Source organism: Artemia franciscana, chromosome 10 (assembly GCF_032884065.1).
Source record: "Artemia franciscana chromosome 10, ASM3288406v1, whole genome shotgun sequence".
Lineage (NCBI taxonomy): Eukaryota > Metazoa > Arthropoda > Branchiopoda > Anostraca > Artemiidae > Artemia > Artemia franciscana.
Genome location: NC_088872.1, coordinates 29168943 through 29195218, shown reverse-complemented (window position 1 = coordinate 29195218; position 26276 = coordinate 29168943). Strand labels below are relative to the sequence as shown.

Here is a 26276-nt window from a genome sequence, read left to right as displayed (position 1 = left end):
ACAGTTCGTTACCACGAACTGTTTGATAAAGAGGTACTCGCAAATAGAAGCACTCTGGCTTAGCTACAAAATTTGCGCTGTGGATTAAACCAGTAGCATGGAATCGACGGAGTCACGATTCTCATGAATGATTTGGCTTAATAGTAACCGAAACTCTAGGTAACAAAGAAATTTTGAAAGCAGTATATGCAAAGAAAAATTGAAGTTTTATGATGATTCCAAATATATAAAAATATGTCAAGTTCAAAGTTACCCATCGAAAATAACGTACTTGTGGGCCTTTTCCAGACTATGAGAGAACCCTATTGTTGAAGTTTCAAGCTCCTATTTACAAAAATGTGGAATTTGGTATTTTTTCGCCAGAAGGCAGATCACGGATGCGTGTTTATTTGTTTGCTTTTTTTGGTTTTTTTTTCTCGGGTGTGATCGTATCGACCCAGTGGTCCTAGAATGTTGCGAGAGGTCTTATTCTAATGGAAATGAAAAGTTCTAGTGCCCTTTTTAAGTGACCGAAAAAAATGGAGGGCACCTAGGCCCCCTCCCACGCTAATTATTTTCCCAAAGTCACCGGATCAAAATTCTGAGATAGCCATTTTATTCAGCGTAGTCGAAAAACCTTATAACTATATCTTTGGGGACGATTTACTCCCCCACAGTCCCCGTAGGAGGGGCTACAAGTTACAAACTTTGACCAGTGATTAAATATAGTAATGGTTATGGGGAAGTGTACAGACGTTTTCAGGGGGATTTTTTGGTTGGGGGAGGGGTTGAGAAGAGGGGGATATGTTGTGGGAACTTTCCATCGAGGAATTTGTCATTGGGGAAGAAAATTTCCATGAAGGGAGCGCAGGATTTTCTAGCATTATCCAAAAAAAACAATGAAAAAATAAATATTAAAAAGTTTTTTTTTCAACTGGAAGTAAGGAGCAGCATTTAAACCTAAAACGAACAGATATTATTACGCATATGAGGGGCTCACCTCCTCAAAATACCTCGCTCTTTACGCTAAAGTATTTTTAGTAATTTTAACTATTTAATCTACGGCTTTTGTGATTCACGGGTCATTCTTAAGGAATTGGGACAAAATTTAAGCTTTAGTGTAAAGAGCGAGGTACTGACGGGGGGGGGGGGGTGAACCCCCTCATATCCGTAATATAAACATGAGAACACAAAAGTTCGTTACGTAAGGTAATTTGTAAGTTACGTATACCTTTTACTAATAAAAACATTTGTAAACAAATTAAAAGTTCTAGTTGCCTTTCCAAGTTACCAAGAAATCGGAGGGCAAGTAGGTCTCCTCCCCCGCTCTTTTTTCTCAAAATCATTCGATCAAAACTATGAGAAAGCCATTTAGCCAAAAAAATAAATTTGCAAATTTCGTTTTAATTATTCATCTGCGGAGAGCCAAAATCAAAACATTGATTGATTCAAAAACGTTCATGTTTTTTTATTAAATTAAATATAAAAAAAACAAGTTTTATTTAACTGAAAGTAAGGAGCGACATTAAAACGAACAGAAATCACTTCGCATATGAAAGGGGCTGCTTCCTCATCAACGACCCGCTCTTTACGCTAAAGTTTGACGCTTTCTCTCAACTCTACTTTAACAGTAAAAAATTACTTTTTTAAAAGTAAAAAATTAAAAATTAACAGTAAAAAATAAAACGAACAGAAGTAATTTCTGTTCGTTTTAAGTTTTAATGTCGCTCCTTACTTTCAGTTAAAAAAAAACTTGTTTTTTTTATTTAATCATATGAAAAATTCAGCAAGTTTTGAAGATCTCCTTACTGTGAATAATACTCGCTTTGCGACATTCAAACAATCATTCCTTGCTCATAGCTTTGAAATCGACGATATACAGGGAGTACATGCCCTTGAAGAATTGACACTGTCCAGAATGCCTTTTGTAATGCGTATAATCATAAAGGTTCTTGTTTTCAGAAATTTTGCAGATCCAAAAGGTCTTTGGGAAAGCTTTAAAAATTGAAAGATTTAAAAAGCAGAGGATTTTATTCGGTAAGCGTAACGAAATAATGTTTATTAAGATACGGCAATTAAACTTGTCTATTGCATTATTGTCTCCAACGGCAAACAATTGCAATACAAAGTCGAAATTTTAATTTTTGGGTGGATCGATTAGGAATCCAGACAGCCCCTAATCTAAATGGATCTAATACGACCAAGACTTTGAATTTCTATATTCTAGTCAGTCAGATGCTACTGAAGAAAGCATGTGTCGGCTTCTGCAAGGAAAACAGCTTGGAATTGTAGATAATATGATGTTGGAAAAAATTATCCTAATTATGGTGGAAAAAATGTTTTTTTCATAGATGGACCAGGCAATACCGGTAAAATTTGTGTGTATAAAACCTTGTATTGCATTCTGTATGGCGAAAACCACAAAGTAAAATGTACTATTTTTACTAGAATCACATCGATTTTATTACCTATTGGACAAACAACACACAAGACCTTTGGCTTGGAAGCTCCACTTTCCTCAGATTCAATCTCTGGCATAAATCCTGGTTCAAAAGAAGCTTTAGAATTAGCTTCAGTGGAAGTTTCCCTATGTGACGAAACACTGATGTTGCCAAAGTGTGGTTTTACAAAATATGGATCATTTGTTAGGGTCCGCTTCTAATCCGAACTTGCCATTTGGAGGGATGTTCTAGTTGATGGAGACGACTTTGACAGTGTTTACCAGTTCAACTCCGAAGCAATCACTGTTAAATGCTTGATTTGTCAAAACAAATAATAAAACAATCTTTGGAAGAATTTCAAACATTTTTTCTTTGAAAAAAAAATATGCATGACGGTCCTGATCAGGTGGCATTTGCAAAGTACACTCCGGACGTGGGAAATGGAAATCTTCCCAAAGATGACTTCAGTGAAATCGGATTATCTGAATATATAATTTTCACTGGTAATTTGTTTCAGATTGTATTTGGAGAGTGTCTGGCAAATAAAAATTTCAATTTAATGTGGGTTCGCATTATTTTATCTTCGTTCAACGAAGAAGTTAGTAAAATAAACACGGAAATTGTCAATCCCCTCCTAGGAGAATGCAAGTCTTATATAAGTTATGATTCTGCAAGAAATAAACAGGAAGGTGGAATTCAATTCACTCCAGGATTCTTCAGTGGAATTCCTCAGGGAAGTGACATCTTCTATCTTCTGGTGGTAAAAGACAATGTAGATTAAAAATTATTCTACCCCCTGATAATGAATGACAAACATACTATGTTGTGTCGAAGGAAGCATTGACAACTGCCAACAAAACATCTAATTGTTAGAGCTTTATACCTCTTTTTAAATTCATTAAACAAGTAATAATTGTGTACATTTGTGTTTATTTTTCCTTGAAATCCGCTACATAGTTTTTTTTTCTTAAAACGGGCAATAAATGGTCATTTTTGATCTTTCTGGTGATTTTTGGCCTTGGTATGTGAAGTACGCCACCTCCAGTTCCGGTTTTGCCAGCTACACTTTTAACCGAATCGGCCCCTGATCTTATGTTTGCCTCAGTTAAATAAATATGATCTATTAAAAATAGGGGGTCCCCTCGTATTTTGGAAATTAAAGCTCATTTCGGACAATTATATCTTATTTCCAAAAACAAATACAATAAGATATGATTCTCTCGAAGCATTATCTCGCTAAAGTTTGATTTCAAAGAGGCGTGTTTAAGATGATGAAAGCCCTCCTCACATTAGGATAACTCTGATTACGATCTACGATATTAAAATGAACATAAGTTAAATAAAAAACACAAGTTTTTTTTTAATGAGATTCCAGAGCAACATTTTAACTCAAAATGAACATTCATATACGAGGGGGGCTGTCACCTTCTCCTTACGTTTAAGTTTGACTTTTTGTCCTCAGTACTTTAAGAATGACTACTCGGATGCAAGGACAATTGGAGCGGAACAAAAAGTATTTTCGCAATACCTTAAGAATAGAAGAGCTTATAAAAGTGTGTTTGTTTTTAACAATAAAAATTTCAGCACAAATGTATTAAAAGGCAATCAGCTAGCGTAAGACTTCCAGTTACCCACCAAGTACTTAATACCTTACCACCAAGCATAGCACTATAAAGCTTTAGCGTAAAAAAATTCAAGGAAAATGTTTTGAGTTTTAGCATAAATCTTTAATTTACTTTGGAAATTACCAAAATTAATTTGACATAATTAGTGACTCCTATCATCGCCATATAAATTTTGTGAAATGATTTGTCGTAAGTGACCAACTCTTGTAAAAAAACATTATTCTGCGTTCACTGGGAACATTGCACATTTTTTTGTTGTAACTATGCATAAAAAAATCCAATTTCAAACTATTACGCAAGATACATTGATTTTCTAGAAATGGAGACGAATCCTTATAGGTCACGTAGATCCAATTAGCAATAGTCTCCAAAATGAGTGTTCGCGCCATATCGATTTCTTTGTTAAGGTCGATAGCTGGCTGCAGTATTGGATTCGGAGAGCGGAACGATGCCAGTTTCATTCTTGAAAAGTAGAATCGCAAGAAAAAAGTAGTCAGATCACTGTGATCTGATTAATTCAGAATACTCAGTGTTGTGTGAATGAGAGTATAGCCATGGATGAGCATTACATATTTCCTCTGTTTATTGTGATGTTTCTCTCCCAGAACAATCTGTGTAAGTAACTAATTCAAAAGTTTGTAACAATCCAGACGTTAAAGCATGACATCAACAGCTTCTATCGTAACAATGTTTTCATGATTTTACATTACCTGTACGAAAATGTTCCTAGCAACTTGTCAGTTTTCCTATAGAATTTCCCTGGTAATTGAAAAAGTATACTCGATCGAATGGTTAGTGTCATTAACATAAAACCATAGATAAGCACTGAGTGATGATGAATATAAATACTGCATCTTAAGGAATGTAGCCTCCTGTGTTTGTTTGTTATTTGAGGCATTTGAAATAGTTTTGGGCGATTGAAATGAATTGTTGTAGACATATTTTTTTTAACTAAGTGGCACGAGCACCCACCCTTCCTGATTACACCCCTGCTTAAATGTAAAATACTTGGTTATAAAAATAGTTAGTAAATTATTTACTATTATAGTCTACGAAGGCTATAGTAGTCCATACTTTGAGATAATAATTATAAGATTCTTTCTTTGGTTTGTTTCGCTACTTGTGCAAATATTCTCTTGTGAAAACTAAATAGCGAAATGCCTTACAATCATTTTCTAACGTTTTTTTTTTTTTATTAAGAGCAGGATCTTTCAAGGCAATTTTTAAATTCTAGAGCCCTCTATAATCCAATCAAAGAAGAATACCCTGAGAACAACGAATAGCTCATGTCTAATTCACAAAAAGATTTTACTAATACGGAGATTTAGCTAGTGCTAATTTAAAGCGAATATGAATTTTTCGTAGAATATCTCAGCCAAGCCAAAAATTTTATGAAAATCTGATTTTATAGATTTTTACATATTTATATATATATATATATATATATATATATATATATATATATATATATATATATATATATATATATATATATACTAGCTGTTTTGGGGTGGCGCTTCGCGCCACCCCAACACCTAGTTGGTGGGGGCGCTTCGCGCCCCCCCCAAGCCCCCCCGCGCGCGTAAGTCGTTACGCGCCATATTAGTTACGCGCCATTGTAGTTGTGTCCCTATGTCCCACCTGTGAATCGACCATTCCCTGAATCGCCATCGTCATTTATATATCCCCCTGTGCACCCCGGCGTCCCCTTTGTAGTTATGTCCCTGTGTCCCGGTCGTCGTCATTTATGCTCCCTGTGTCCCGGTGCTTTGTTGATTGCTAATCGAACATTCCGTTTGTCCCGGTCGCTTTCTCTTTGAGTGTCGTCATTTATTTAGATTGTTTCTCCTTTATTTTTCAGTTTTTTTCCTTTTTTTAGTTTTTTTTTCTTTTTTAGTTCTTTTAGTTTTTACCTTTTTTTAGTTTTTTTTAGTTTTTTAGATGAAAATTTTTTTTTAGTTTTTTTCCTTTTTTTCTTTTTAGTTTTTTATTGGTTTTTACCTTTTTTTTAGCTTTTTTAGTTTTTTTCGTTTTTTCTTTTTACTTTTTTTTAGTTTTTATCTTTTTTATTTTTTTTATTTTTATTCTTAATTTTATTAGTTTTCTTTTTCTCTTCTATTTTTCAGTTTTTTCCTTTTTTTTAAGTTTTTTTTTAGTTTTTAGTTTTTTTAGTTTTTTTTTCCTTTTTTTCTTTTTAGATTTTATTGGTTTTTACCTTTTTTTTAGCTTTTTTAGTTTTTTTCGTTTTTTCTTTTTACTTTTTTTTTTAGTTTTTATCTTTTTTATTTTTTTTTATTTTATTCTTAATTTTATTCATTTATATATCCCCCCGTGCACCCCGGCGTCCCCTTTGTAGTTATGTCCCTGTGTTCCGGTCGTCGTCATTTATACTCCCTGTGTCCCGGTGCTTTGTTGATTGCTAATCGAACATTCCTTTTGTCTCGGTCGCTTTCTCTTTGAGTGTCGTCATTTATTTAGATTGTTTCTCCTTTATTTTTCAGTTTTTTTCCTTTTTTTAGTTTTTTTTCTTTTTTAGTTCTTTTAGTTTTTACCTTTTTTAGTTATTTTTAGTTTTTTAGATGAAAATTTTTTTTTAGTTTTTTTCCTTTTTTTCTTTTTAGTTTTTTATTGGTTTTTACCTTTTTTTTTAGCTTTTTTAGTTTTTTTCGTTTTTTCTTTTTACTTTTTTTTTTAGTTTTTATCTTTTTTATTTTTTTTTTTTTTTTATTCTTAATTTTATTAGTTTTCTTTTTCTCTTTTCAGTCTTTTCCTTTTCAGTCTTCTCTTTTCAGTCTTTTTTCTTCTATTTTTCAGTCTTTTCCTTTTTTTTAAGTTTTTTTTTTAGTTTTTAGTTTTTTTAGTTTTTTTTTCCTTTTTTTCTTTTTAGTTTTTATTGGTTTTTACCTTTTTTTTAGCTTTTTTAGTTTTTTTCGTTTTTTCTTTTTAAATTTTTTTTTTAAGTTTTTATCTTTTTTATTTTTTTTTATTTTATTCTTAATTTTATTAGTTTTCTTTTTCTCTTCTATTTTTCAGTTTTTTCCTTTTTTTAAGTTTTTTTTTAGTTTTTAGTTTTTTTAGTTTTTTAGTTTTTTTAGTTTTTTTAGTTTTTTAGCTTTTTTATTTTTTTTATTAGTTTTTAGTTTTTTTGTAGTTTTTGCCTTTTTTTAGTTTTTTCAGTTTACCTTTTTTACCTTTTTTGTGGATCGTCACCTGATCCACAGATCCACAGATCCACAGACAACTTATTTTTATATATATAGATATATATATATATATATATATATATATATGTATATATATATATATATATATATATATATATATATATATATATATATATATATATATATATATATATATACATAAATATATATATATATATGTATATATATGTATATATATATATATATATATATATATATATATATATATATATATGAATATATATATATATATATATATATATATATATATATATATATATATATTTACATATATATATAAATATATATATATGTGTGTTTACATATATATATATATATATATATAAATATATATATATATAAATAAATATATATATATATATATATATATATATATATATATATATATATATATATATATATATATATATGTATATATATACATATATATATACATATATGTATATATATATATATATATATATATATATATATATATATATACATATATATATACATATATATATATATATATATATATATATATATATATATATATATATATATATATATATATATATATATATATATATATATATATATATAAGTACGTAAGTGCAACAAGTAAAACATAGCCTACAGCGATGAACCCAAATGGTCTGTCAAATAAAATGAGAACAATGAATAAAATGAACAAAAATTAGTACATAAGTACACAAGCATAAGTGCATAAGTAAAATATAAGTAACATAAGTAAAAGTAAGTAATATTAGTAAATTGAATAAAAACGAGGGCATAGTAAAAAGATAGGTACAGTATGAAAACGCGCGGCGATGAATTGAAGGCGATGGCCTATCAATGAAAAATGAAACAAAGAACAACGGTATGTTAACAAAGCAAATGAGACGTTAACATGGTACATTATAATTTCCATTTATTCATGATTCCAGCGAAAGCTGACACAAAGCTCTTTCTATAGCGTCCAGTTCTTGCATCAGTAGAATTTAGAACCGGGATTCTCCGGGCTTTTGATCGAGGTAAACGGCGCTTTGGAGGGCAATGAGGGGCTGGGAGCATACATTGAAAGTGTGGGCTACGACGCAGACTTTTTCCGAATTTGGTACAAAGGGTAACATATTGGGCTGCCAGGATGGGGAGGTGGAATTCCTTGAGGAGGAGAACGTCAGGCACTTTGCCCTCACCGTAAATAATTCTCAGGGCTTTCTTCTGGATAACTTCTAGCCTATCGGATTGCTCCATCGTAACACCTAAATGCCATACGGGGCAATCATACTCAAACTCTGGACGGATAAAATATACATAGGAGCGAAATATATGTGCTTTTGGGCATGAAAATTTAGCAAATAGCTTAAGGAGAGACAAAGATGTACTAGCCTGTTAAACAATAGAACAAATTTGGGTCTCCCATTTCAAATTGCTAGTCAAGTTTGACACCTAAGAGTTCAGTTTTTGGTGTAATTATTTCACTAGGTATTGGGGTTGTAAATAATGGCTTTGATTTAAGAAAGTTAAGGGTCATAATATTCGATTTATGAAAATTCACTTTCATTTTTGACTGAGCTGCTTCACTTGCAACGTCTTCGAGAATGTCCATTGCACTACTATTAGTATTTTTTCTGGAATTTTCGAGCAATGACATGTCATCCACAAAGGTCCATCGATTGGCTAATTTATCATTAAGATTGTTAATCACTTCCAGAAATAGTAATGGACCAAAAAGCGAACCCTTCGGAACTCCGCAAGAAACACGGAGTGAATCAGAATAAGCATTTTGTTACCAACTTGACTTCTATTTGACAGAGAAGATGCAATACATTAAATTCATTCAGCAATTTTTCAATTAAAACGTTATGACTAACCACATCAAAAGCCCTTTGAAGGACGATTAAAAGGAAATTCAGCCAGGTATCTGGCTCGTCAAGTAATTTACGTACATCATTGAGAAGACTGAGCAGGTAATTTGTCATTGATAAACCTTTCATGTTTCCGAATTGTTCATCAATAATTTCAAGGGTTGCCTTTTTCAGCCAATCTGCTGCGAAGCTCTCATACAGTTTAGAAAAAGTTGGCGTTGAGGTAGTTGGTCCGAATCCATAAAAACCCAAACTAACACCATTCTTCTGTATAAGTGTAATGTATCCTTTTTTCCAGCACTTAGGGAACCAACAATTTCAAGTTATTGTATTAGAAATATTTATTAAAGGTTTTGATAACTTATCAGGAAATGCTTTTACTGTTTCAATTGGAATATCAAGGGGGCATATTGAAGTTCTCTTTATTTTACGTATTTTTGCCTCAATATCAACAGGCTGTAGGACAGGAATATCCTGGTCTGGTGCTGGGGGGCAGGTAAAATTACAAGAGAGAGCAGGGAGGAGTTGTACAATACTGGCAAGGTGTTTATTTAGTGAATTAGCTGTAGTTTCAGGAGGAACATGAAAACTAAAGTCAACATTTTTGGCTGTTTTACCACAGATTTTCTTGACTGTTTTATACCACTGCTTCGATCGTGCTTTAAAGAGTTCAATTACTTTATTGCGGTAATACTGGGCTGAAGCTTTCCGAATTTGTTTTTTTATATATATATATATAGTTTTCCTTAATAGGTTAGCTTCTTCAGTTTTTACTTGGCGAAACAGTCTTAATTTTGTTGGATTAAGGTTTTTATTGTATCATTTTTATACGGCTTATCATTGAAACATCTTTTCTTTTTGACCTGTGGAAAATGGATTAAATAATTATCGATAAGTTTTACTTGGAAAAATCGGCTTTCTTTTTTGATTTGTTGGCAGCGAATACATCTTCCTGCTGCCATGCATCCAAAATCGAGTAATCAGTAATTGGTCGATACTTATATACATCAAATTTATACTTGCGAATATGATCTCGTATCGGATTTTGCAAAAACTTAAAATTGAATCTACCACCAAGTGTGGGGAGGGAATTGGGTCTTTGAAAGAATTCATGCATGTTTGCGCAAATTATGTCAAGAGAAGTACCACCTTTTGTTGTTAGGATATTAATAATTTGCTTTAAATTAGCTTCCCGACAAAGATGACTTGTGTTTAGTTGATTTCCGTGACCGGCAAGTAAGATCCCAGCATCTTATTTGGATATTTGGAATAGACGCAATCAATGCGTAAAATTTTTCCAAGAAATCTTTACGCTGCTTCGATTTTTGGCTGGCTGAATAATAAAAACATCCAAGAATGATATAAGGGGCGCGGTAGAACTTTCGGTTTAACTTTAATTCAAGTTATTCCAGAGGCACCATTTGGACAAAATCTTGGGGTGGGCATAAACTCCATCTTGGCCCCCCCCCCCGACTCACTTTGTGTCGCGTAATCATCTAGGAAATGGGCATTTGACATAACTCGAGAATTTTATTATGTATCATACCTACTTTCAAAGTTTACAATAATTAATAGCACATAGTGTAATTACCCCAAGGGTCGTCAAGTAATTGCGCTCTTTGTTTAATAGGCGTGCCGTAATTTCAAATCAGTTGGACAGAATGGATTATGTTGGACATAATGGATTATTATGGCCGGTAAAGGGCCCTTTGTGGTGGAAGCTTGGGCCCCCTGGAAAATCTGGGGTGGGCATTTGCCCACCCCTGACCCCCCCCCCCAAATGGCGCCTCTGAGTTATTCCATCATACTCATTTATTCCTGGAACATTTACTTCCCTGGGCTCCAAATTATCACGACAAAAATTATTACCCCTCCACTCTTTTTACCAAGGTGTAATCTTGTGGGCGAAGCTTAATAAACTCCTTAAAATGAGCCATCTTCAGAGTACCCAAGTTTTGGGACTGAACCTCGGCTATGCAAATTAAAACTAATGCTACCTTATGCGCCGTAATTTCAAGTTCAATAAGTTTTTCAAAATCAAGACTTTCTGCATTATTCAATAGCAACCTAAGGAAATGGTACGGCAATTTATTATTCTTATGTTTACCACTATGAGGACCAGAAACACCCGTTTTGTCTGTTAAACGATGTGAAAAAGGAGTTTGAGGGTGAGGAGGTCTATGGACAATTTCTGGGGTTGGCTAGGGTTTATCGGATTTAGCACAGATGGGAGTACTATGAGTAGGCTCAAAGTTAATTTGCCTAGTAGTAGAGTGGTCAGAAGTGGGTACCAAGGACTTTCGACTCCCAATATTAGGAGTAGTAGCATACCTGTACACCATATCATATTGACGGCTTGAAAGAAGGGGGTAAATCTATTCAAAGTGAGAATCAGTGCTTTGGGGGGAATCTGAGGAAAAGAGACTGTGGGAGTACTCTCGAAAAGAAATCGGAAATTACTGGTTGGAGAAGAAAGGGGCAAACTGGTGCTTCTTGTTCCAGTGCCAGTTTCCATGGCGATTACATTTTTGGTATATTCAATAAAAATCGATCACTAGATTGACGTCGATTACTAGAATGAAATGAAAACGCCGAAGTAGGCCTAGGGAAGATTGTGTACCGGGACTCACCAGGGAACCGACTCAGGGATTGACTTGGAAAGTTTAGGCCTAAGGGATCCTGACGGTGGCATGGGACCAGTGGGGACGTAGCCTGGCTCACGGCCAGGGCAGCTTTTTTTTGATGAATTTAAATTCTTAAGTGGGATCAAAGACCTAGAAATATGGGCCGGGTTACAAGTACTGTCGACACAAGATAAATCTTCACATAAATTAAGATGATCGAAAGAGCAGGTACTATTTTCGCAACATCCTGAGATAAAACGCCTACAAACATGTAAATACTGTTAACAACCATTCCTACAAAAACCATTCTAAAAAAAATAGACAAATTTGCGTAATTATATAACCCCTTAGTTAGGTTTTTTTCTTTGCTATAGATTATTTTCTATAAGAATCACAAAGAAAACCAAGGAAAGGACTTAAAATATTATGTTGACTTAATAACCAATTGACTTATTATTTCCTACCAGCCCCTCGTTATTTTTCATAATCGTACTACTATAGACAGTGGCTGCAAAAAGTAAAAGAAGACGACCGTGGTCTAACTTCCAATCCTTAGTTAATAATTCTTTGGATCAAATAAGAGATAAACTAATTTGCACACGGTTCTAACCCCTTAACCAAAAATATTACTCTGCTCCAATAGCCCAGTATTAATTGGACGTCCCTCTCCGCAGCAGACATGAAATCAATTTTTTGCACCCCAAATGAATAGGAAGTAAATAATAGGCACGCCAGCTACATCCTTCGTGGAAACTGTACCTTGTAAACGACAAAGCATTGTATTGAATTCTGACTACAAAATAATTCTTGTGGGTTTGTATTTGTTTTGGTGTTTATTTTTATTTCTTTTTTTTTTTTGCTGGATACCTTCTTCCTAGCTAAGGCATATATTATGGGCTGGCTCCCTATTTTAGTATCATATTTGTAGGCATGAATGCATAGTGAGCCAGAGGTAATAGGCTTGAAATTGCTTGTGCAGGACCTTGACTCTTGGTGATAGAAGAGTATCGCCAAGTGTGGATAGCCATATTGTGACTAAGATTGGTCCAGGATTGCACAAAGCCTCCACTCAACTAGAGCAGTCTATAACCATTGTTATTTTCCTTTCCTACACCAAATTTAGCAAGGATAGAATGCCATGTATCCTTATTCCTACCGAACAGGACATTACGATATCATGAAATTAGGTAATATAAAATTTATTTACTAAGGATGTGGCTCATAGGCAGGGAGTAAGGTTCATAATAAATAAGGAAGTTCCTAAGTCTTGCTTAGGTTGGTAAGGTATTAATGATGAGATTCTAGTTGATTATTTTGCGAGTAAAAAGTGTAAGGTATAAGTCATAGTAATATATGCCCCGGTAGGATCAAAAGACGGAGTAAGTAGCAACTTGATAAAAATGTTAGCTAAATGAATGCTTTTTTGGAAGTTTTAGAGTTTAGGGTACATGAAAAAGTTTAAGAATTAATTTCCAGAAGACTTCGTAACTTAGTATAAGAATAAATGAAGCTGAAGAATCTGAAGAGATTATGTCGAATAAAGAGAGAAAATCGGTAAAGTGGAAAGTTTCAGTTACCTGGGTTGTACCATTAGTAAAGAAGATTAATAAGATAAGATAATGTTTTTTTTTTTCAAAATGCATAAAAAATGCATAAAAAAAGCATAAAAAGTCAGTAAAAATCAAGCATAAGAACGGTCAATTAAAAATTTAACGCAAAAGGAAAAAAAGTCCAAGAACTAAAATAAACTTTATGCGATTAATGGCAAAATAAAATAAAAAATACAGTAAATACAGTAAAATTAAAAAAACACTTAAAATAAAGTCATATTAACTGTCAAAATCTCAAAATGAAATATTTTCAATTAAAGAAAGGATTGTGCCGAAGACAAGGTTAAAAATGAAATAGAGCATAAATAAATATCACAAATGGGCAAAATAAAGTCACCAAAGATAACAAAATGACGCATGACTATTGCGAAAATATACTGTTAACTAAAATAACGGATGGAGGAGTTAATTTTGGTGCAGGACACTGATGAGAAATTATTAAGGTACTCCATAATAAAGGGGATAAAACTATTACGGACCCTCTCAGTGATCGGAGAATACGTTGTGATTGCCCAGTAAGCTAAGCGGGGAGTCGAAGTCTAATGGGGTTATGAGAATCGGGAAAGATGTGCTCAGTACGGGGATTAGAAATTGCGGATTTAGCAAAACGCAAACAAATTTGGTCCCTCCTTTCTTTTATCCTAGTAATTCGTGCGGACTTAAGGAGGAAGGAGTATGGAATTTTGCTCTCTTTGTAGATAATCCTGATTGAACGCTTTTGGACTGGCTCAATTTTGTCACTAAGTTCGCTTGAAAGCTAAATGTAGTACAGATGTAGTACATCAGATGTAGTGCGAATGTAGTACAGATGTTAAAAGTAGAATAGCCAAGACCCAGGGATTTCTTTTCAAAGTTAAAAAAGTTTATAATAATTAGAAGATAAGACTACGAAACAAGGTCAGAACATTAGAAGTTACAGTGATGACAGTGGTCAAATGTGGCTCTAATTTGTCTAATAATCTTCTCGACGGAGAAGAATTTGTCTACGGATAGTTTCGGGTACACCTGACTGACCTTATAACAGAGCGCTAAGCTGTGCAGAAAATGCGGTTTTTTGAACAATACCTTTTGCGGAAAAATGATGACAGGCTACCAAAGATAGCTCTTTTCAGCAATCCATATAGGACCAAACTAGAAGGAGATCGCTCCGCAAACGCCATGGGAAGTGCCCGTAAGAAAGAATTTAAAGGGAATTGGACCTCTTTGGCAGGGAGTAAGAGGGAAGCTTTAGATAGTTCGGGATGGAAAAGGAGGCGTCCACAACTTTGCTGGCCTCAGTCAGCCTGGTGCTCCAAGAAGCTAGTATTTTCTTTACTACAATTAATTATTTTCCAAATCTTTTTAAAAACTTTTTGCCTTTCTTTTAGGTAGTGAGAAAAAGAAAAGGGTGCCAATTCATGAAACAATAGAGAAGGTGGTGTAAATTGTACTTTCAAAATCAAGGAGGGAAGAGGTTAATTTGCTGTGTTCTCGATTTTTCAGTGAAAATACCCCCCAAAAAAGGTATTTTCAATGAAAATAGGGAAACACATATTTTTCAAGATTTAGAGGAAGTATAAGAAATCCATTGGGCAAATCGCCCCCATTCCCTATCAACTGACGCTCCTAGGATTAAGTAACATCAAATATGCTATGTTTTCAGCAAAATACAACTGACAGGGAAGTTGAGCTATCTCGAACACGTTACAAATTTAATAATAGGTTCCAACCTTCAGCCCCCAAAGTGTACAACATTTCGTACAAAGCAATTCAGACTTCTTTCTGATATTTTATCAGATATTATGAATGTTATGAATATTATGAATCTTATATATTTGTAATCAGCATAATAAGTTGATTCTTTTGATGTATCTATTGACATTAAAATTCCATTTTGCGATTTTCGGTTACTATTGACCCAAGTCGGTCCTTAGCTCCTTACCTACAGCTCGTTAACATGAACTGTTTGAAATACTCAGAATGGACTGCGTATCAGAGATAAAGGGCATTTTTCCTGCACAAGGGAAAGCTTAAATATATTAAATGAATATTAAAACGGAACTGAACGATGGTAAAACTATACATTTTTTTTAGTTGAAAAAACCGAAAAACAAACAATAAGGAGTACAGCTTTTTACAAGCAAAATGCCGGTCTTTTCATGTTGAATTGATTTTACTACCTGTGTATCTGAGCTGATTATAAATAAGAAAGGCAAACACAATAAACTCAAATTTAATTTTCCAGGCAATGCCTTGAAATGTTATGACTGCAATTCCGCTTTTGATCCAAGATGTGGTGAGAATTTTGACAATTCAACAATCGCCTTGGTAGATTGTGACCAGAGACAAGCCAATATTCCTGGCATGAAGGATCAAAAGGCCACCATTTGCAGGCGCGTCATAGAAAACGGTATGAAGGGCTTACGGTAATGGGCTACCCGCCTTTGCAAAAAAAAGTTAGAAAAAGTAAATTTTAGGGTTTCAGCGACATATATACATCTTTTCAAATTTTGAACCAAATGAGAAAAGAGACTGTTCACGAAGAGTTAAAGCTAATTCTGCTAAATTGTTATTATTATGGCGTTAAAATTACCCTTTAGGGAACTTTCAATATTGCCATGATCTAAAAATTTATAACTGAACCTCTGACCGAAAGCGTTCGTTAATGGACTTGCTTCTTCTCAAAAAAAAAGAAAAAAGAACAGGGCACATAAAAAGGCATGGGCTTTTGAGCCCCCCTTCCCCTCTGATTAAAAATTGTCAAAATAATGAATCTTTGGAGATATCATAACATTTATTTTGTCGTATTCTTTTATTTCTGGACAAATGCAATCGAATAAAATGTAATTTTTTCTGCTGGAAATCGAATTTTCTATTTTTACATCTTTGCCCGTAAGGGCAAAAAAAAACTCAGTATTATGTGTCTTGACGCTTTAAAGAAGGTAAAGTAATTTATTAAATAATTACTGGCAGCACTAAACCCATCGCGCCGATAGTTTGAAATTCAGCTGCAAATTTTTACATTCAGTATAGAGAACTATTTTCTATTTAGTCATTTTCTAAGAAACCAGGTTCCTCTAATTTCCTATGAAATGCCTCCCAAGCCTTATGACGGATAATTTAGGATCTTCAAAAATCTATGCGGTGAGTTATTTTTGTTGAATATCTATCTTCAATTTGAAGACTGTTTTTGTGATTTTAAAATCGCTTTTTGAATAGTGATCAGTGCTTCACTTCGCCGAACACTATTGTTTCTGTTTCATCAAAACTTGATCTTCTCGCCTAGGACAAAAAAAATTAAAAAGGTGACGAATAAAAATCTTTTTTTGAATCCTGATTTGACGATTTGCCTTGGCTATTAGTCTTTTAGCAAGAGTTAAATTTAAAAAACAAGTTTTTTAAAATGAAAGTAAGGAGTAGCATTAAAACTTAAAACGAACAGAAATTACTCCGTATATGAAAGGGGCTTTTCCTCGTCAACGCCCCGCTCTTTACGCTAAAGTTTGACTCTTTCTCTTAACTCTACTTTTTAAAACAGAAAGAAACAGTAAGTACTTTAGCGTAAAGATTGAGGTATTACGGGGAGGTAACCCCTCATATGCGTAATAATTTTTGTTCGTTTTAAGTTTCAATGCTGCTCCTTACTTTCAGTAGAAAAAAACTTTTCATATTAATTTTTCCATTGTTTTTTCAAATAATGCTAGAAAATCACGCGCCCCCTTCATTGAAATTCTCTTCCCCATGAGAAGTTCCTCCATGGAAATATCTTCCCACGTAACCCCCTCCCCCTCAACTCTCCCCCCTAAACCGAAAAAATCCCCCTGAAAACATCTGTACACTTCCCAGTAACCATTACTATATGTAAACACAGGTCAAAGTTTGTAACTTGCAGCCCCTCCCACGGGGACTGCGGGGGACTAAGTCGTCCCCAAAGACATAGTTATTAGGTTTTTCGACTATGATGAATAAAATGACTCTCTCAGAATTTCGATCTGGTGACTTTTGGGGAAAAATGAGCGTGGGAGGTGCCCTCCAGTTTTTTGGTCACTTAAAAAGGGCACTAGAACTTTTAATTTCCGTTAGAATGAGCCGTCTCGCGTCATTCTAAGACCACTCAGTCGATTCGATCACCCTTGGGAAAAAAAGAACAAAAAACAAACAAAAAAAGAAAAAACCAAATAAGCACGCATCCGTGATGTATCTTCTGGCAAAAAATGTGAGATTCGACATTTTTGTAGATAGGAGCTTAAAACTTCTAAAACAAGGTTCTCTGATACGCTGAATCTGACGGTGTTATTTTCTTTAAGATTGTATGACTTTTAGGGGGTCTTTCTCCCTATTTCCTAAAATGAGGCAAATTTTCCCAGGCTCGTAACTTTTGATGGGTAAGACAAATTTTGATTAAACCTATATATTTAAAATCAGCATTTAAATGCGATTCATTTGATGTAACTATTAGTATCAAAATTCCATTTTTAGAGTTCGGTTACTATTGAGCCGGATCGCTCCTTACTACAGTTCGTTACCACGAACTGTTTGATTGAAGAGAATTAGAGAGAATGGTGACGAATAAAAATACTTACCCCGTATTCTGATGTGACAATTTTATCGGCTATTTGGCTATTAGTATTGATAAAAAAAATTGCAGAAGAGATGCTGAAGGAAAATGCCCATTAACACTTTCCTCCCTACGGAAACTCTCCCCATGGAAAATACCCCCCGCTTACATTCCCCCTCTAAAAAAAATCTGTATATTTTCAATTACAAACGTTATAAAAGGGGCGTGGGAGGGGAGCTAGTTGCTCTCTAATCATTTAGTTCACTTAAAACGGGCACGAGAGCTTTTTAGCTCTGATCAAATGAGCACTTTCCCGATCTTGCTGGATCACTGGTTTGATAGGGTCACCCCTGGAGAAAATTAAGAAAATCGAACAAATAAACACACATCTCAGTTATGGTCAGAAAATAATTTACCAACAGGCTAAAATCCCTGATTGGGACCTGATTTCATCGATTACGTTCAGGTTGTTGTCTGCAAGAACCGCCCACGCGTGCAGTGGCGTAGTGGGTTAGAAATCCTGTACCAGTAGGCATCTGAGTATAATATTTTTTCAAACAGTTCGTGGTAACGAACTGTTGTAAGGAGCGACCCGGCTCAATAGTAACCAAAACTCTAAAAAAATGGAATTTTGATACTAATAGCTACATCAAAAGAATCGAATTTTAATGCTGATTTTGAATATATCAGTTTCATCAAGTTTAGCCTCACCCATCAAAAGTTACGAGCCTGGGAAAATTTGCGTCATTTTAGAAAATAGGGAGGAACACCCCCTAAAAGTCATAGAATCTTAACGAAAATCACACCATCAGATTCAGCGTATCAGAGAACCCCTCTATAGAAGTTTCAAGCTCCTATCTACAAAAATGTGGAATTTTGTATTTTTTACCAGAAGGCAGATCACGGATGCGTGTTTATTTGTTCGTTTTTTTTCCCCAGGGGTGATCGTATCGACCCAGTTGTCCTAGAATGTTGCGAGAAAGCTCATTCTAACGGAAATGAAAAGTTCTAGTGCCTTTTTTAAGTGACCAAAAAAATTGGAGGGCACCTAGGCCCCCTCCCACGCTAATTATTTTCAAAAGTCAACGGATCAAAATTTTGAGATATCCATTTTATTCAACGTAGTCGAAAAACCTTATAACTGTGTCTTTGGGGACGACTTACTCCCCTATAGTCCCCGTGGGAGGGGCAACAAGTTACAAACTTTGACCAGTGCTTACATATAGTAGTGGTTATTGGGAAGTGTACAGGCGTTTTCAGGAGGATTTTTTGGTTGGGGGAGGGGTTGAGGAGAGGGGGATATGCTGGGAGATTTTTCCATCGAGGAATTTGTCATGGGGGAAGAAAATTTCCATGAAGGGAGCGCAGGATTTACTAGCATTATTTAAAAAAAACAGTGAAAAAATAAATATGAAAATGTTTTTCTTTCAGCGGTAGGTAAGGAGTAGCATTACAACTTAAAACAAACAGAAATTATTACCCATATGAGGGGCTCACCTCCTCCTAATACCTCGCTCTTTACGCTAAAGTATTTTTAGTAATTTCAACTACTTATTAAACGGCTTTTGTGATTCAGGGGTCATTCTTAATGAATTGGGACAAAATTTAAGCTTTAGTGTAAAGAGGGAGGTACTGACGAGGGGGCGAACCCCCTCATATATGTAATAAAAACATGAGAATACAAAAGCTCTTTACATAAGCTAATTTATAAGTTACGTATATCTTTTACTAATAAAAAGATTCGTAAAAAATTAAAAGTTCTAGTTGCCTTTTTAAGCAACCAAAAAATCGGAGGGCAACTAGGCTTCCTCTCCCGCTCTTTTTTTCTCAAAATCATTCGATCAAAATTAAGAAAAAAAAAATGCAAATTTCGTTTTAATTATTCCTCTAGCGAGAGCCAAAATCAAAACATGCATTGATTCAAAAACGTTCAGAAATTAAATATAAAAAAACAAGTTTTTTTAACGGGAAGTAAGGAGTGACATTAAAACTTAAAACAAACAGAAATTACTTCGTATATGAAAGGGCTGCTTCCTCATCAACGCCCCGCTCTTTACGCTAAAGTTTTTTCTGTTTTAAAAAGTAGAATTAAGAGAAAGAGTCAAACTTTAGCGTAAAGAGCGGGGTGTTGATGAGGAAGCAGCCCTTTCATATACGAAGTAATTTCTGTTCGCTTTAAGTTCTTATGTCGCTCCTTACTTCCCGTTAAAAAAAACTTTTTTTTTATTTAATCGTTCAAGGAGAGACATTTAATTGCCACAAGGTACTGAACGCATTTAATATGCATTTACCGTTCAATATACTATAAGGAGGCAGCAGATTTAATTCTAATTGAATAAATAAAACTGAAAAAGTAAAATTATTTGAGGTGGAGGTTTGGATGATGAAGGGACAGTTCTCTTCCTCTATGGAGCAGATTCTGCTCATTTTTGGGTTTAGTGCTATTGTTTACTTTCATAATAACAGCGTAGACCAGAAATTTTCATAGAAATCGTAAGGGAGTACATATCAATTTCACATTTTTGATGCGTCTTTTAAAGTTTCTTTTGTTCCCCTCATCCTCTCCTAAAAAACGTTTCCTGGGAAACCTATTTTTGCTGCCTCTTTGCCGCGAAACTTTTCCACCGAGAAGGGATTACCAGCATGATTTTAACCTAAGTACTGAATTATGAAATCGAAAGGAAAAAAAAATATTTGAAGGAGGTTTTTAGATGAAAAAAATCACTGAACTCGAATATGGAGTCACATTTTCGGTATCTGGTTCAGGGTTTGAGATCCGTCATGTCCTTTTAAAAGGACATACGTCCTTAATGGAGTATTTTTGTCAAATAATGCCATGTATTTTTGTGTCAGACAAAACTAGTAACTACTACAAAAGTAAAAAAGAGTTCACCTCCTGTGGCAGGAGAGAAAACAGTTCCTCTCGGGAGCAAGGCACAGTGCAATTCCAAGGCACTTGCTACACAGGATTTTTGTGTAGAAATTGGTTTACTATACGTTGGATGAAATTTCACCGGAGGAAATTTCATTGAGGGGGAGGGTTGCCCCCTCCATGTATGAAGGGTGTCCTCCTCCTTAATACCATGCTCTTTACGCTAAAGTTTGACTGTTTGTCCCAATTTTTTAAGAGCGTTTACTGTAATACGTTTAAAATTGCTGAAGGCTGTAGCGTAAAGAGTAAGGTAATGAGGAAGGGGTAACCCTTCATATAAGGAATAAATCTTCCAAAATTAATTTGCAAATTTTATTTTAATTTCATGTACGGTGAGCCAAATTTGAAACTGCATTAGTTGAAAAACGTTAAGAAATTGAATTAAACAACAATTTTTTTTTTTACTAAAAGTAAGGAGCAACATTAAAACTTAAGACAAACAGAAATTATTCCGTATATGAAAAGGGGATGCCTTCTCCTCGACGCCTCACTCTTAACGCTAAAGCTTCTATTATTTTAAAATGTAGAGTTGTGACAAATAGTCAAACTTTAGCGTAAAGATCGAGGCGTTGAGGAGTAAACAGCACCTTTCATATACGGAATAATTTTCGTTCGTTTTAAGTTTTAACGTCGTTCCTTACTTTCAGTTAAGAAACTTGTTTTTTTCATTTAATTCAAAAGCATATTGCTTATGGCTTATACATAGCATTTGTTATTGGGAATTAATGAGACATTTTTTGGGAGGTGAATTTTCTCTAGGGGAATTTTCAGCGGAGGGATGTGGGGGTTGCCCCCTCTTCAATACTTCGCTCTTTACGTTAAAGTATAACTTTGTATCCCAATCCTTTAAGAACAAAAAGTGAAGCACAAGGTTTGTTAAATTAGAATAAGATAGCTTTTTGAACATTCTGAATAACGTTAGCTTGAAGAGTGAAATATTGTGGAGGGGTTATCCTCCCCATATCGTAATAATTTCTATTCGTTGAAGTTTAAATGCTGATTATTTTTTTTCAGTTGAAAAAAACCGGCCATTTTTTGTTTAATCACTCAAAGCTACAAACAATTCTCAGGGGAAAACATTTAAACAGTGGTTCGCCTTGGATGCGTGAGTTACTTTGCTATAGCCTGTTAGATTGCCTCTTCATCGATTTTGTCAACGTAGCGTTAATTAGTGATGCAATGGTAGAATATCACGTAAATTATGCAAATAAGGAACACAATTTTCCTGGGGCTCTGATTATAACTGATCTGTGATCTTTCTTCTTGCCAAAAATGCAAAATTCCGCATGATTGTATATAGGAGTGGGGCTCTTTACAGGGGTTTTCTGATACGATGAATCTGAAGGTGCAATTTCTATTGAGATCGCTTGACTTTCCGGGGGTGTTTTCCTATTTTTTCGGAAAGCGGCTAAATTTTTTCAAGCCAGTAACTTCAAAGGTTAAACATTAAACTTAATGACTTTGTATATTTCGAATCAGCATATGAATCCATTTCTTTTAATGGACCTATTGTTATCAAAACCCTGTTTTTAGAATTTCGGATTCTAATGAGCCACACCACTCCTTACTTACAATTCATTACCATGAATAGTTTGGAAAACATTAATATTTATTTTTTCTGCATGAGAGGTGGGTAAGTTCAGAGGGCCAGAGAATTAGGTTTAGGTCACTTGTTCGCCTGTAAGTCTAAGCACAGTCCCACGTCTTCCATACAAGTCCAGTGGACATTGTCTGTCATGAGTCAACCCAAAAATCTCGACCATCTCTTAGTTTTATGACTATCTACCTTAGTTCTGCCCTAGGAAGAAATTATATAATTTTATTCATTTCTGAAAAAGGCTTATGACAGCTTGATCTCTCACTTGGACTATGTCTTAGGTTTATCTCCAATTAGCCATGGCTTGATGGCAACTCGATTTTAATTCAAAAATCAGCAGACAAAAATCATCAGTAAATCAATTGATCGATTAAAAAATCAGTTAGTTCACCAGAATTAGGGAATTGGTGAACTTTATTTTTCTAAATTTAGGAGGGGTATTCATTGTTTTTTCCCTTTTCCAGTATAGTCCCAGAAAAAGAGCTATTTTCAATGGAAACATCTTAAAAAAAGGGGAAATGTGTGAAAAATCAGGAAGAAATAAACTAAAACACACGGTACCAAACAGCCTATAGATTGCTATTAAGCTATTACGCCATTAAGATTGCAAACTGTATTAATGACAAATGCCCATTAAGATTGCTTGAAGTTTTGAGGGTGTGTTCACCCTTTTGAAGTATCTATTGTATTTAGAGTTCGGTTAGATTTGAGCATAGTCAATTTTTTCTTTAAAAAAATTAGGGGACAACCGAGTTTTCGATTGAACGACTTTAGGGAGAAAAATAGGCATGGGACAGGGGCTAGCTACCCTCCAATCCTTATAGTAATTTTCCTGATCTTTCTCATCCAATATCTTCTCGCAATGTTCTAGGACCATTATTTTGATACTATCACCTTTGGGGAAAAAAAAAACAAACATGCATCCGTGTTCTTTGGCAAAAAAAAAAAAAATACAAGAGTCCACATTTCTGCAGATGGGAGCTTTAAACCTCTACAGTAGCGTTCTCTAAGACACTGTATCTGATGGTGTGATTTTCATTAAGATGCATTGACTTTTAAGGGGTGTTTTTCTGCTTTTTCGAAAATCAGCGAAGTTTTCTCAGGCTTGTAGCTTCTGATGGGTAACACTAAACTTAACAAATTATTTAATAGCATAATGAGTCAATTCTTCTGATATAGCTATTATAATCCAGATTTCAATTTTTAGAGTTTCGGTTACTATTTGGCCGAGTCGTTCCTTACTTACAGTTCGTTACTACGAACTGTTTAGTGAATAAATGGGAAAAAAATTGTAAACTATAATAAAGCTTTACCGGCAAAGAAGCTACAAGCATATTAGTACGTAAAATTAAACTTAAAAGCCTAAAATCGATCCGAAAAGGGACTGAGAAAATTATATTTAGTTGAAATATTAACGGATGATGTAAACAGACTAAGAATGCTAGTATATTTTTAAATTCAGCATAAACTTTGCACTACAAAAATAACTATCTTTTAAGTGTATTTTTCTGAGAAAAAAAAAATATACCATCGGCAGAATGTCAAACAAGTAAATTTCAACTAACTGCTTCACAATGAAAATCTGGCTATATATTTAAAAACAACATGAGGGGAGATTTCTAAATTTAGAGGACGAAAAAAGGTTTCTGAGGAACACAGTTGAAGATCACATTTCATTAACTGCACCTAGGTTTTGAATCAATTTGACTTGTGTAACAAAAAGAAACTGATATAATTTTCTTACACGGCATTAAAACCAACTTATAGTTTTATCTCTTTGTAGTCGGAGTTGAAGGAACAGAACGTATTATTCGAAGTTGTGGCTGGCTTGAAGACGAAGGAATGGAAGATTGTTTCAGAAAATCAACTCCTGGTGTAAAGTACAACTACTGCATTTGCAGAACCGATGCTTGTAACTCTGTCGGTGTAAACGCATTGTTCCCTTCCCTCCTTGTACTTACCATACTAATTAAAATGTTGAATTAGTCTGAAATATTAGTCTAAAATAATTTACCAAAGTAGTTATGACAAATGACCGCTAATCAGTAGCGATATGGCATTGATAGTCAGTATAAAAATTTCAAAAAGCTTGCTAGAGGTACTTAGCAAAGAACTTGGAAATTTTGCATAAGGCATCCAACCTCACTCTTGGAAAACCACTACTTTATTTATATCCACTGCCAAAATATTCTAAATAACTAGATTTAAATTAATATGTCTAACTTCAGACACACTCTACAGATAAACTACAAAACCCATAATAGTTCACGTTTCAAATCTAATTTCGCCAATTTAAATGTCTTGTTTTAATATAATTTGAAACTTTTCGATAAAATTGCTTCAAAAATCCCATAGTAGCTATAAACTGTTTGATTTTTTAGTTAAAATTTTCAAACGTAATTTTCTAGGCATAGAAATTTTCCGAAACACATGCATAGGAATTTTATAACCTATATGATAAATTCACTGATCTTGGTTCATTCAATCCACTTAACCAAAATAATATCATTGTTGTACAATCAGTAGAATAATAGTCATGACATTACAAAGTTTCACGAAAGTTTAATCATAGGTTTATCATGTTAACAGCATTTCTGCTAGAATGATACTTTTAGATATATTGTATTTTATCTATGACGCACTCGAGTCCAGATTTTTTTTTAAATGTGAGCTCGAGTACGATTTTAAGGAGAATATAAGTCTGGTTATCTACCTAATCAAATAAATAAGGGTTAAATTTGGACTTAGCGAAAACCAAGATTCATGTTTGATTTTTAGCTGTTTTGAAATACTTTTTAGAAAATGAACTGTTGGAAACCCTGGCCAAGAGAATGTTGCTTTGACATGCATTGTACATATCAATAGGGTTTCATTGGCCTCTATTACAATTTTAAAAGTCAATAAAAATACTCTATAAAATACTCGTTAATTATTTTCAGTAAATTATATATCCATTGTTGATAATTATAAGACTTTGAATGTGTTTCTATGATGTTATTAAACTTTAGGTTCCTTTTTGCAATTAGAAAACTAGAATTTTGTAATAGGCCTGAAGTGATTTGTTGAGATTTAACGTGAAGTACTTGTTCTTTATCATTTCTTATAAAGAGGCAATAAAAGTTTCTTGGTTGTTTATTGCATCATGATAATTTTTTAGGAAATTTGTCAATTTTCATTTTATCAGTGAAATTTATTTGTCAGGTAATTTCATACATTTACAAAAACTTTATCTATATAATGCAAATAAAAGAAGTTTAGGCTGCTACTAAGTTTTACAGTTGAAAAGGGCAGATACCAACGGTGCTTGGAAATGCCACATGGAAATCTAAATAACTGCTAGGACCATACCCAGGAGACGTGGGAAGAGGGAATAGCAGGTTGGGAACGGGGCTAGCTATGAAAAGACTGCTTTTTATATAAACATAAAATTCCAAACTCTGACAGATTTTTTCATGAAAGAGCGGGAGGGATGGCGGTCAGCCTAATACCCTGTCTTGAAAATAGCCTTGACCAGAGCAAAAAATTACAAAAAGAGTAACTGCTGAAACTTACCAACTGAAATCAAATCACCTATTTATTATTAATTCAATTTGCTTAACTGTATGTGAAAATCAAGTTTAAAAAAATAGTTTTTTTTTTAACTGAAAGTAAGGAGCAACATCAACACTCAAAACAAGCGTAAATTATTCGTATATTAAAGGTTTCTCCCTCCTCAATGCCTTGCTCTTCAAGTTAAAGCTGTTAACACTTTTGAAAAAGCTTGCCTTTCTGATGAAATGGCTGTGTTTTACTAGCCGCTCTTATAAAATTGGGACATACAGTGAAACTTTAGCGTAAAGAGCAAGGTATTGAAG

At 34.1% G+C, this 26276-nt stretch overlaps 2 protein-coding genes across 2 annotated transcripts in view; one reads left to right on the top strand and one right to left on the bottom strand.

Annotated features, from left to right (window-relative positions):
- LOC136032033 (phosphatidate cytidylyltransferase, photoreceptor-specific-like) overlaps window positions 1-26276 on the bottom strand; it is a 239841-nt gene that overhangs the window by 102457 nt on the left and 111108 nt on the right. The gene's annotated exons all lie outside the window — the stretch shown is intronic.
- On the top strand, window positions 4463-25553 carry LOC136032030 (UPAR/Ly6 domain-containing protein crok-like). Its single transcript, XM_065712115.1, has 3 exons — window positions 4463-4660; window positions 15581-15745; window positions 24206-25553. Exons 1-3 carry the CDS (start codon window positions 4600-4602, stop codon window positions 24406-24408), a joined length of 429 nt encoding a protein of 142 aa, XP_065568187.1. The 5' UTR covers window positions 4463-4599; the 3' UTR covers window positions 24409-25553.